Source organism: Cyprinodon variegatus, unplaced genomic scaffold (genome assembly GCF_000732505.1).
Source record: "Cyprinodon variegatus isolate N-32 unplaced genomic scaffold, C_variegatus-1.0 Scaffold31, whole genome shotgun sequence".
In the NCBI taxonomy this organism is placed as follows: Eukaryota; Metazoa; Chordata; class Actinopteri; order Cyprinodontiformes; family Cyprinodontidae; genus Cyprinodon; species Cyprinodon variegatus.
In genome coordinates, this window is record NW_015150484.1 from 1442442 (window position 1) to 1454681 (window position 12240).

Genomic DNA, 12240 nt, shown 5'->3' on the forward strand with positions numbered 1-12240 from the left:
GTCTTTACCAGTGAGTACTAGTTTTCTGAATGGAATTGCATAATAAAGCGACAGCTGAGTTTTAGCTGCTCGTTATAAGAATAAAAAAAATCAATTAGTCTGTTGCCAGAATGGTTCAGTTAAATCGGTCTATAACATGAGTGGACGTGGGTGGGACGCAGGGTCTTATCTAACCTGTCAGATGGATATGGAGGCACGTGACTCACGTGCACGGTTAGCTCAACCATCTGATAAAAAACCAAAATATACACAAACTACGTCAACCAGAAGAATAACCCGTTGCATATATAACCTATATAACTAACTAACATATAAGTTAGGTTTTAATTATTGTTATATATGCCATCAAAAACGTCACCACGAGCCTATGTGCTTAGACTAACAGTTAGCTAGCTCAAACTTTAACACATAATTAAAACCTTTACATGTCAACACATGTCTTATCAGAGAGCGGTCATATGCTAACTAAAAATATAAACTTATTATTTCCTCGCCCACTTAAAGTTAGTTAAAGGTACTTTTTTATCTGCCCTTGCGTGCAGACTGCGTCCTCTCCGACCAGCCGCTCCAGTTTTACTCACCACGTACGCGCTCTGTCGTTTATTATCCTTCTCGTTTTCAGCAGAGCGCTTATTCCAGACGTGATATGAGCTCGTCTGCCGAATAAGCAGCGCCAATTTTCTTCTTTGGAAGTTAAAGCCGCATTTCAGCGGTGCCAACATCGGCGCCATGTTTTACAAGCGGAGGAAGACGGTTAGTCAACACGCAACCGGTGGATGCGTCACATCCGGCTTACGTCACATCAGGACGTCGCCGTTAGTAGCAGTCAGCCTTCTGCTGGGGGTTTATCTTTTTTTTGCTGTCTTCGTATACAAGAGCTTCAGTAAACTTTGAAAAACGGGAAAAACTAATTTAATTTATTTATTTATATTCAAAATTTCCGTACCTTTTGATTTCCGTGTCGGTCGTAGAAGTCGGAACTGAAGCCAAAGAACAGCACGTTGTTTCCGTTAGCGCGGCGCTCTGTTAACACGCGCTAGCTGCTTTAGCTTTGAAACGTTGTGACCTCGCTGTCAGGATGCCATGCCACAACCAGCAGCTGAACAGTGTCAGCAGTGGCCAGGAGCACCCGATGAAGCAGGTTCGGTTTGCGAATAACAGCAGCAGTGTACCTGCGGTGCTGAACAGCCCCGAACCGGGTGATGTTCTTCCACAGCCTGTCAACCAGGACAGCCTGGGACCCCAGCTGAAGCTGCTACCTCTGAACGACCAGATCCGGGAATTACAGACTATAATCAGAGACAAGTGAGTCCCAACCCTTACATATTAAATCCAGGACATGATTTAGTTAATCACCTTCCAGATAACAGTTGGTATACCAAAGAAAATGTTTACAATATTCAAAGGATTTGTTATAGATAAGAAATAATGTCAATAAAGAACTGTAGTTGTTTGTCTTGGCTTGATTAGTGTGTAGGTATGTGTGTGTGTGTGTGAGAGAGAGAGAGATGGATAGATATATTTTTATATAGAGAGATGGATATATAGATATATATATATATAGAGAGAGAAAGATATAGATATATAGAAAGATATAGATATACATATATAGGCAATGATATATATATATATATAGAAAGATATAGATATACATATATAGGCAATGTTTGCCCTCCCTGCTAAGGATCTCCAAATATGGGATTAAAATGTCAACTCTTGACATTTAGTTCCGGACTGCTGTTCAGAAAAATCCAAAACTTTATTTAAGTTGATTTTCCACCTAAACTGCCAGTTTTACTGTCTAAGATGATTTTGTGTCCCTCTCCTCTCTTACTTGTGGTATTATTGCTGAGTCGTTTATCAGTTTGCAAGTTTCTGGTGAAGATTCTCAGTCATCCAGGTCATAGTCATTCCAAACAATAAAAATTAAAACAATTGAATTGAAAAAGCTTCCTGGATGGAAGGTGAAATGTCTTCAAACTTGGAAACAGGATCCAGTGGATTGTTTTAAATGCCTTTTTTTGGAATCAGTTTGCGAGAATTTTGATAATCTTTTCCTGATTAACACATCTTTATGACACACACAAAATACAGAAAAACTGTTGTCAAATGATTTTTAAGGGGTTATAATGAAATAAAACTATACAAACTCATAGGAAATTGTGACCTTAAAAGATCAGATCATCTACTGTGATTTTTGATATATAAAATTGTGCAAAAGATAATCAAAATGTCTTTAATAGACTTTTAGTGCTCTAATACTTTTTTGTTTCATATTTTTATATTGGATATCCACTGCTTAAAATGGATACACCTCACTGTATGTAAGAAGTGATATAATAACTTCCTAAATAAAGAATAATCTAATAAATTGCTTGGTGATGCTTTCAGGTCCACCAGCAGAGGAGATTTTGTTTTCTGTGCCGATCGACTGGTAAGATCACGTTTTGTTGTGCATCATGATAAAACTGTTGTTGTCACCCCTCTGAAATGTTTTGTTTTTATGCCCAACCATAGATCAGACTAGTAGTTGAAGAAGGCTTGAACCAGCTTCCGTTTTCAGAGTGCACTGTCACCACTCCCACAGGTGAGAGGCGCTCAGGTTTGAACAATTGAACTGATCTCTATAACCGGCTGCTTTTCTGCAGCCTTCTGTGAGAACTGCTTCATTATTGTTTCTCTTCATTTTTTTTCACTTAGGATACAAGTACGAAGGGGTAAAGTTCGAAAGAGGCAACTGTGGAGTTAGCATCATGAGAAGTGGTGAGTGACGCCCGCTGCAGAAAAGCTGCTGAGCTAATCTGTGAAACGTGCAGATGTATAATAGAGATTATAAACGTTTGCGGATCTCTCCTCCTGTGTTTCAGCTGGAGAGTCTTTGCAGCACATTGTCACAAGGTTAAAATGGGCTGACTGATATAGTGTTTAATCTCCCTGTTACTATAATTTATAGAAATAGAACAATTCATGTAATTCTGGGCGTCAGCAGCAGTTTCTTATGTTATGGATTCCTGCCGAGGACGATCTTAAGGATCATTCCAGCTGTAAGTCAAAGGGCAGGGAATAGTTGCCCAGTTTGGACTCACTGTAAATCCATCCTTCTAAATGCAGCACTTGGAAACAGTCTGTGATAAAGCTAAACACAAAAACCATTTCGATCTAACTAGGGTTGTCACGATACTAAAATTTTCAACTCGATACCGATACTTAGGAAAAATAGTCGATATTCGATACCATTTTCGATACCACAAGGATAAAAACAAAGACCCCAAAATTTAACAGAAATATTTTCATTAATAAATAAAATACAACAAAAAATAATAATAAATACAGTAAATAATAAGAACAATATTTTGAGGTTGTATTCTGTGCACAATATTAAGCAAACTTGATAAAAAACTAACAAAATTAACTTAAATGTTCCTTCCTTTGCTATGCTTTGCACACATAACAATGACACTAGCCAAACCAGTTAACAAACAAAACTAATTCTCAGCAGCTGCACCTGTTACATAAAAAGTCTGAAACTGAAAAGTGGACAGAATTATTCAATCACACTGTGTTCAGAAAGTGCATTTTCCCCTATTCTACACTCTAGATGAATGACTGTGTAGGGACCACTGGTGGAAGCACTTTATCAATACTTCTGAAAATAAGTATTGTATCCGGATACAACGTTTTAGCATCTATACTTTTGACAACCCTAGATCTAACCCAACTGGTCACATCATGACTCTTGCATTGCTATCCCAAAACACATGCTTTGTAGTTTGCCAACAAACAGCCAACCCTTTTATAGTTTGTGTATTTCATTGGTAGTTTTTACGGTCTTGGTCTTTTCCTCAGGATTCTTTCTTTTTTTTTCTTTTTTTTTTTTTTTTAGTAAGCTACCTCCCTCCTATCTAATAGTAATTTACTTCTAAAATGTCTCACAAACTTAAGAGATTTGTGTTTTCTTCGTACAGTAGAATTAATATGCCACAACTATGAGAAGTTGCTTTTGACCAAATAAATGAGGACAGGGACCAGTATGGGCAGACGTGACAGAGGACAGCTCCCAGCATGTCCGAGAACATTAGTGCAATTGGTCAGAATTTCCATGAGCTTTTTCAAGTAGGAAAAGATATAGAAAAGATGGTTTGAGGATTGGGAGGCAGAGGCGATGATATGAACATACATTTAAGGAATATAAAGCCCCCCCTGTCCATGCGTTAAATGCCTACTCTGCCATTGTGCTGCCGTCTCATTTTCCTTTTAGTTGTAATCTAAGCTATTGGGGATGAGACATTCTGTGAGGGTTGCAGCCGTGCGTCTTGCAAAGTGTGAATACTCAAAGTGAAAATACACTTTTTTTTCTTGTTCTTGTTACCTGTAAAAAAAAATGTGTTGTTTTGGTTTTGCTTAGTATGCATCTTCTTTTTAGCAAACTTCTCCAGGGTTTTATCATGGTTAATAGTTAAATCAATAGATATTAAAATAGGTGTCTGTTAATTTGATGTTTTGAATGATCATTAACTGTTATATACAGATTCTGGATTGTGCTATTTGCTGAAAGAAGGACACCTCAGATCAATGAATGAGCCAAAACTGCACTGAGAAAATTAGCATTTTACATTTAAGATGAATATTGTCTAGCCATAAATTCCTCAGGTGGAAGTTTTAACAGGTTTCCCGCGGCTCCTTAAAAAGTCTTAAAAGGCATTGAATTCTTCAAAATAAAACTAAGGCCTTAATTGGTATTAAAATGTCTTAAATCAGTCTTTCGTAGGTCTTAATTTTTAAAACATCATAAATAGGATCATTTTATTACAATTTGTTTTTGTAATCTAAATAAAACATTAAAATTAACATTTTTTTCTTATTTAAAAAAAAAATAACGACTCGCCATTATTGGTTCCGTCCCGATAGCGGAACCAATAAAAGCGTTGTTGCGGCCGGGACATTTAGGAGATGCGCCATTTACTTTTTGTCTGAAAAATATGAGCAAGTGTAAATGTAACGAAAACTGGCTCCAGCCAAGAGTTTTCTCCATGGCTAAAACCAGGGAACATACATGAGGCTCAGTGGATTTTGTGCAAGAAGTCATTCAAGCTCGAACGACGGGAATTAAGGCAGTGGAGTCGCACATGCGAAGCACGAAACACAAAGCGTCAAAATGGAGTTACCGAGAAACAGCCGGTATTTCTCAGTTTTGTTCCACCCCTGTCTCTGCAACGCCTCCACTTATCACCAAATCAAACATACTAAGAAAACGATACAAAGAAAAATAGATGCAAAAAAGACTTAGCACTGGTTATGTTGTGGATTTAAAGCTGCAGTCTGTTACATTGAGAAGAGAGCAGACTTCAACTGAAAATTTCAAGAAAAACAGGTTTCACGCAGGGGCAGTAAGGGCAGTTTCTCTTTCGCTGGTGGCTGTCGCTCCGCCATGACTTCCACGCGCGTCCCCCTAACTGCAGCAGCCGGGCGGCAGCGGCAGGTTCAGCGGTGAGAGGGAGGGGGCGGGATTCAGCGTGTGTGAGCTGTGATTGACACTCCATCAGACGCTCCTCTGGCTGTGATTGGTTGTTTTGTCTCGTCCCGAAATATTCTTTCCAGATTGCAATACAGGCAGTAGCCGGGACCAATTGAAGCAGTTTTTTTTCACAGGTTACATATCACATGTACTGCTGTCTGGGCATAGGGACAGTTTTAGCCAATATGACAAAAAAGTGATTTTTAAAAACTTACAGACTTCAGCTTTAAAACAGATTTGTTTTGTTCCCCGCTAAAACAAAGTTTCTGAATTCAGTTAAGTAATTGTTAAAATATATCTGTCATTTGTTTGTTTTTGGCTTTCTTCCCATATATGAAGTTTTTCAAAATTTGAAACATTAGTGCAGTGGTTTATGTTAAAATAAACCTTTGGGTTAAGTTGTCGCAAGAAGGTTTTTCTTGTGTTTCTTGTAAATTTGGTCTTAAATTTTTATTTCAAGGGGCATTAAAAAGTCTTAAAAAGTCTTGAATTTAACTTGCCTTATGCTGTAGGAACCCTGTTTAACTTCACCTGGTTTGAATTCTGTAAAAATAGCAAATGGTCACTAGATTTATATTTCTTAAACATGCAAATTTTAAACACCAAAGATCGGATACTGATCATTGTTAGTCCTCGTTCTCCTTCCTTTAAGCAATGTGCTGTCATTGTCAAGTACAAGACACAACACTGAGTGGAAAAAAGCAGACAAATACGCACAAAGGAAAACCTTGGTGGGCCTTCAGAAAGCTGATGAAATGTCGACAGAGCACACTTTAGAAAAGTACAAAAAGTCTGGATTCTTGAAAGCAAATTAAGAGATTGGAGAAAGTTTGAAACTTGGTGTTTTGTACTTTTCTATCTCTAAAGCTGTTTATTTGAATCTAGGTTGATGCAATATGGCTGTGCGATTATTAAGAGCATGTCTGAGATATGATTCACATGTAGTAAACGCATACTTGGGAGGAGAGAATCCAAAGGCAGCGTTTTAATGAAACATTTTTTTGTTTTAGATTCAGGTGCTGTTGGCAGAATGTTCATCTATCCATTAATTATTGTTTTCAACCTTCAATCCATTCACTCTTTTTAATGAGTCAAAGATATATATATAAAAAAGGTGAACAGTCTGGTTTCCACAGGGGAAGCCATGGAGCAGGGTCTTCGGGATTGCTGCCGCTCCATCCGGATCGGAAAGATCCTCATCCAGAGCGACGAGGAGACCCAGAAAGCGAAGGTCTATTACGCAAAGTTTCCCCCGGATGTGTACAGAAGAAAAGTGCTGCTCATGTACCCCATCCTCAGTGAGTATCTGCAGGCCGAGCTAGGCTCACACTTGGCGACGCTACAGTTAACCGTGGAAATGTCGAGATGAGTCCATTTCCTTTGGAAACACAAAATAATTTTCTCCCTCAAGTTGACCTTCAGCAACACCAAGCCTGCATTCCCAAATCATACAGAACCATGCTCTGATAATTATAGCTCTCATGTGGGAAATTATACACTTCCTCAGAGTTAGCCAGCAGGCTGCTGAATAAAGGACCAATAAAGATGGGGTCCTTACAGCTCTGGTGTCACAAAGAGGCGTTTCATGTTGAGAATATAACCCTGTCCATGGTTTATTTTTATTAGAATAAGAGAAGATGGAGTGTAATTGATGCATACATGCATGAAAAGTGGCTTTGTAACCAGGAAGGTGCAAAGCTCACTTCTAACCTGGTATCCGCTTTGTCTGCAGGTACGGGGAACACGGTGATCGAGGCTGTGAGGGTGCTGATAGAACACGGAGTTCAACCCAAGCACATTATTCTCCTCAGCCTCTTCTCCACACCTCATGGTGAACCAGCACTCTGCCTGCTTTTCTTTTCTTTTGTTTTTGCTCACCTCTTGTGCATCTGCAGGATTATCCACTGCTGCTCTAAGAGTTTAGAATAACTTACTTTCTCTGATGACGAAGTTACCGCTGACATTTATTGCAGACGTTCAGAAATAACCTCCAGTTTTAGGGTTTTTTTTTATACTTCTTGACCTTTTTCCTGTAGATCCGTTAGATTAAAATTTACACTTTTACAGTACTCATATTTAAGCTGAAGGGCAGGATGCTATTAATGCACTCTGAGACATAACTCCTTTAAGAAATGCTGTTTGCACATTTCAATGCTTCTGTTTGATGGTGGTTGGTGGAGAAAGAGATGTGGAGGAAAAAACAGGGAAATTTCTGATCCTTCGTTCTCCTGCTGATGAATTGTCTAAGAGCCTTAAATGAAAAGATATAAGAACAGCTTGGAAAGTCTTCTTCCTGTCTTTCATATCAGCATTAAAAGCGGGGGTTGTGTAAAGCTGCGACTAAAATAGCGTTTATTGGAAAGGATGTATTGAATTTATAGTGCTTTTCTATTCAAAGCTCTTCCCACTAGAGCTAAAATCTGATACGGTACACAGGTAAATAAGTATCAGTGGGTATAGTTCTATGCCCAGCGGCACATCAGCATGTGAGAGGGGGAAGCTAGCATCTAAAATGGATTGCAAAATAACTACTCCCCCCTCCCTTTTTTTAATCAATCAGCATTTTAAACATTTAGCATCTCATAAGGGCAGTTAGCACAGTTAGCTTCACCAGTAAGTGGCAGCCCTCGGGTTTATATCCTAGAGCTCTGCTTGTCAACCTTTATTCTTCAGTGTTAGACACGTCTGCTTTAGCACACCTCTATTAGATAACTGCATTACCTCAGCATGTCATCAGGGGCAATTAGCATTAGTTTTATTGCAGTGCAATCTTTACATAAGCCATTTCTCACAGGTTGCAATTTAAGCAGGAAAGGAACTGTTTGGAAATCTGTCACATTTTGTACATTAGTTACTATTTAACCTTTTTACAGTCACTCTTGTAATTTTAGGAGTCTGGAAGGCCCGTTTTAAAACTTTATCTGTGTTCTTCCTCTAGGAGCTAAATCCATAGTCCAGGAGTTCCCAGACATCACGATCCTAACCACGGAGGTTCACCCGGTGGCTCCTACACATTTTGGACAGAGATACTTCGGCACCGACTAAAACCAGGACACAATCATGATTAGCAAAGTGCTTGTGGTATATCTTCTTCATCTCGGTGTCCTTGTGTCATGCAATTACTTTCACTGTTAAACTGACACCCGTTACTTGTATTTATTGCTTTTTTTTGCTTCGTATGCTCACATTGTAGAATGAAAACCACAAAGATTAAAACATTGATCAATAAAGAATTTATATTTGTTTACAGACAGAGCAATACATGGAGATGTATTGAGGTTTCTTTTTAGGTTTAAAGTGGTTAAAAAAGGGGGGAAGCACCATTCACCAAAACAGTTAAAGAACAAACGAATCAACAGATTCTCTCTAAAAAAAATAACAATTCAATCTCATTTATCACAAAAAGAACAGAATATCCAGACACTGCCTGCAGCAGGTATAAATCAGTGAACCAATATACAGGAAAAGATTAACAATAAATAGACATGACTATACGATAATATTAACATTTGTCTTTAAACATAGTACAGAAAAGACATGAATAATTTATGTGGAGCAGCATTGGATATGTGTTAAGGAGCTGGGAAGCATTTCAAAATGTCCAGATCCAACAGCAAAGTTTAATAAAGGCCAAACGTAATAAATAAATACGGTTTAGACACAGAAATTAAGCCTAATATACAAGACAGGTTTTCAAAAATATTAAAATAATTCTGAGTGAAAAACAAAGTTAAAAAAAAAATCATAATGTAAAAGGTCATCATCCTCTAACAGTCTGTGAGGACAACTTTAATAAATATGTACAATAATTTGACAGGATATCTGATAAGACAGAAGATAATCATAACAGGCATGTCCAATAAACACACCCCAGTTTTTAGCCGACAGCGTTTAAGTCATGATATACAGGATATTACTTCCCTCTAAAATAAGAAAAAAATCTGCTTACAATAAAACCCTGTAAGAAACTAAATCTGAGTTTAACCCGTGCTTTTCAGTATGACATATGTAATTCACTTTACTCAACGCTTTAATAGCAAAGGACGGTTAGCTGGTTACATTCTCAGGAGAAATTTCTCCCAAATGCACAGGAAATACTTCTGTGAGGCACAGGTTAAGCTGGACCTTCTAATAACCTTTGAATAGTAAAACTGATGCTATTATACTGGAGAAACGTCAAAGTGACAAGCTGGACAGTTGGGTTAGACCTCCGCAGGCCTCAGGGTGGGAGTTTTAACACCACGTCCTTCAAAGAAGGGTTCTTAAGGTGCAATGATGTAAACTCTATGCTGCTAGGAATGCAGGCATGTAAAATAAAATCGCACCTTCTAGCTTCCTTACCAACAAAACGCAATAAGAATAAATAACGTCGGTTTTACTGAGGTAACAAGTTCTCTTCCTAAATAAAACTTTTTTTTACAAGAGACGTCATACTGCAGTTTGTTATCCATTTCAGTGCCTTTCCTCTTTATTATGTCGAACTTTAAGGGGAAACTGGCATAAAATACATCTGAATGCTGGTTGTCGTCCACTCACCCTCTCCAGCGCGACCCGACTTCCTTGTGATTTGGAACGCAAAACAGTTCATATTAAAGTGTGTGTGTGATAAAAGTCAACGTTATCGGAGTGTGTGTTAGTTAATCCTCCATCTCCACGGTAACGGACGGGTCTGCATCCCCGACTGGAATAAAAGAAAGCACATTTTAGTGAATAGTGTCACAGCTTTTTCAAAAGGTTTTGGATTTTAATTAAGGTGTTATTTCAATTTATCACCACTAGGTGGTAGCAGAACATCTAAACACAAACTGATGCCTCCAGATAAATGTTTCATTGTATATTAGAGTTAGAATAAAATAAAAACAAGCTTAAATATCTTTAATTGATGGGCTACAAATATTATATATTTTATATATATTTTTTTTTTCTTACTATTTCAGCTTTTTTAAAAAAAGGCTTTTTTCAGGGCTTAGTGTTGAAGGAGCTGTAGTGTAGGAAGCTATTTTAAGCCCTTTAGTTTGGTTACTGTAATAGTGTGTAGAGAAAAAAAAAAAAGCGAAACAACATATATATATACAGCAGTCTGAATAATCAGGTCAGCAAAATTAAAGGGAACTCACCGAAGCTTCCTTCTGACCCATCATCCGACTCATCCCACATGTCCTCGTTAGCTAACAAAGGGGATTCAGAGCTCTGACTCCTTAGAGGGAAGTAGTGGCCGTTCCCTTGGCTACCATCAACAACACACAAAACAGGAAATGATTCAGTGGTGTTTCTATGCCCGAAACAGATTTTTATTCTGTGATTGACCTCATACAAATGCATCAGCTGTCACTTTCCGCTACTTTGTGTCATTTGAGTTAACCAATCATGTTACTTGACTTTTCTCCGGTCTGTTTTACCCCATTTGTTCCATGTTCTTAGACAAACTTTATTTTCATTTTGTATACAAAGTGTACTGTAGCAGTGATCAAAATGTAAAGAATGTAGGAATTTCCTGATTACCTTGTGAAAACGGGGATGAACCACAGTTTTCTGTTTTCTCCGAACACCTGTAGCAGATTTCTGTGTAGGCCAAGATTGAATCCGTTTTTGTCTGGTCCACCTGGAAACACTGGAGCTGAGAAGGCCTCTGGGGAAAAAAGGACAACAGGAACCATGGGTCAGAGGGTATTTTCCATTTTAGTTATTACCGGGAGTTAAAAACAGGAGAAAGGGTCAGATGGTCTGTAATAAAAATCAAAGTGTTACATCTCACCTAAAGTGGATCTGTTCTTGGCCACCAACCAGCAGTGATAACTGAAGAGAAACATGAGACTGACGAAGAACATGAGTGCAACAAACATGAGGAAGAGTATGTGGAACTTTGCAGGTCCAGTTGGAAGGTCTCCCTGAAGGAAAGATGGATAAAGATTTTTGCTCGTGAAAAAGGCAGGGATATCAAAAACTGCAAAATATCAAGAAACTAAAGAACGACTCTTACCACCCAGAATCTGAGGAAATACTGAAGGACCGTTGCAGCGATTAATACACAGTACAGCATGGAGTAGGCAAGAAAAAGTAGAAAAAACTTGTAGTTGGAAAAACCAACACAGTTGTTAACCCTGAGAGGTAGATAATGTTTGGTTAACAGGGAACAAAAAGTAAATCAATGTCTTCAATCTATAAATTATTGTCTTAGTGGCAACTTACCAGGGACAGTGATGGTCCATCTTTAAGACACAACTACAAAAAAAAAGGGTTAAAACAAATTATAAACAGGTGTTACTTTCATCTAAATGCAGCTGAATTACTGTTTTATTAAGAATTTAGAACCATAAACCATTTAAATTTTTTAGATTATCTGTTTACTTCTGTATTGTCATAGAAAAACTGCCTGGATATAAATAAGAATTTCAAACATCTTCAGTTATAAATCAAACTTGTCCCTCCCCTTTAAATTTTGTCATGCCTTATCACATCACAACCAGGAACTTCAGTTACAGCTGGACAGATTTTGCTGCGTTTCAGATCAATTCATTGATTGATTGCTTTGTTCAACAGACTCATGGTCCACAAAGAGATTATACACAACAACACGATGCAAATCTTATAAAAGACTTGCATACCAATGTTTTCACAGAGCTGACTGGTGTCTTAGCGCACTGAGAGAGGGATGTGAAAACATTACAATAAGAGTATTCAATGAGCTGCTCAAACGACACATAAACTTTTATATCAGATTTCTC

The 12240-nt window shown here is 38.0% G+C and overlaps 3 protein-coding genes across 3 annotated transcripts in view; 1 reads left to right on the plus strand and 2 right to left on the minus strand.

The window, feature by feature from the left end:
- The window catches only part of abcb7 (ATP binding cassette subfamily B member 7), a 44751-nt gene extending 43996 nt beyond the window's left edge, over positions 1-755 (minus strand). The window contains exon 1 of the mRNA XM_015400851.1: positions 582-755. Coding sequence (XP_015256337.1) covers positions 582-731 — 150 coding nt within the window. The 5' untranslated portion in view covers positions 732-755. The remainder of the gene's footprint in view (positions 1-581) is intronic.
- Positions 756-825: 70 nt separating this feature from the next.
- On the plus strand, positions 826-9447 carry uprt (uracil phosphoribosyltransferase homolog). The gene is made up of 7 exons (XM_015400875.1): positions 826-1305; positions 2392-2434; positions 2518-2587; positions 2701-2763; positions 6652-6813; positions 7248-7346; positions 8454-9447. Exons 1-7 carry the CDS (start codon positions 1079-1081, stop codon positions 8558-8560), a joined length of 771 nt encoding a protein of 256 aa, XP_015256361.1. The 5' UTR covers positions 826-1078; the 3' UTR covers positions 8561-9447.
- The window catches only part of zdhhc15 (zinc finger, DHHC-type containing 15), a 7920-nt gene continuing 4358 nt past the window's right edge, over positions 8679-12240 (minus strand). Inside the window, exons 6-11 of the mRNA XM_015400864.1 lie at positions 11705-11737; positions 11496-11616; positions 11271-11403; positions 11018-11144; positions 10633-10742; positions 8679-10196 (exon numbers count right to left, since the gene is read on the minus strand). Coding sequence (XP_015256350.1) covers positions 10153-10196; positions 10633-10742; positions 11018-11144; positions 11271-11403; positions 11496-11616; positions 11705-11737 — 568 coding nt within the window. The 3' untranslated portion in view covers positions 8679-10152. The remainder of the gene's footprint in view (positions 10197-10632; positions 10743-11017; positions 11145-11270; positions 11404-11495; positions 11617-11704; positions 11738-12240) is intronic.

Excerpts from the sequence above, each read along its gene's own strand:
- uprt (XM_015400875.1), top strand. The coding sequence starts at position 1,079 with ATGCCATGCCACAACCAGCAGCTGAACAGTGTCAGCAGTGGCCAGGAG. Across the intron at positions 6,814-7,247 it reads GCTCATGTACCCCATCCTCA|GTACGGGGAACACGGTGATC; the intron begins GTGAGTATCTGC and ends CTTTGTCTGCAG. Across the intron at positions 7,347-8,453 it reads CCTCTTCTCCACACCTCATG|GAGCTAAATCCATAGTCCAG; the intron begins GTGAACCAGCAC and ends TTCTTCCTCTAG.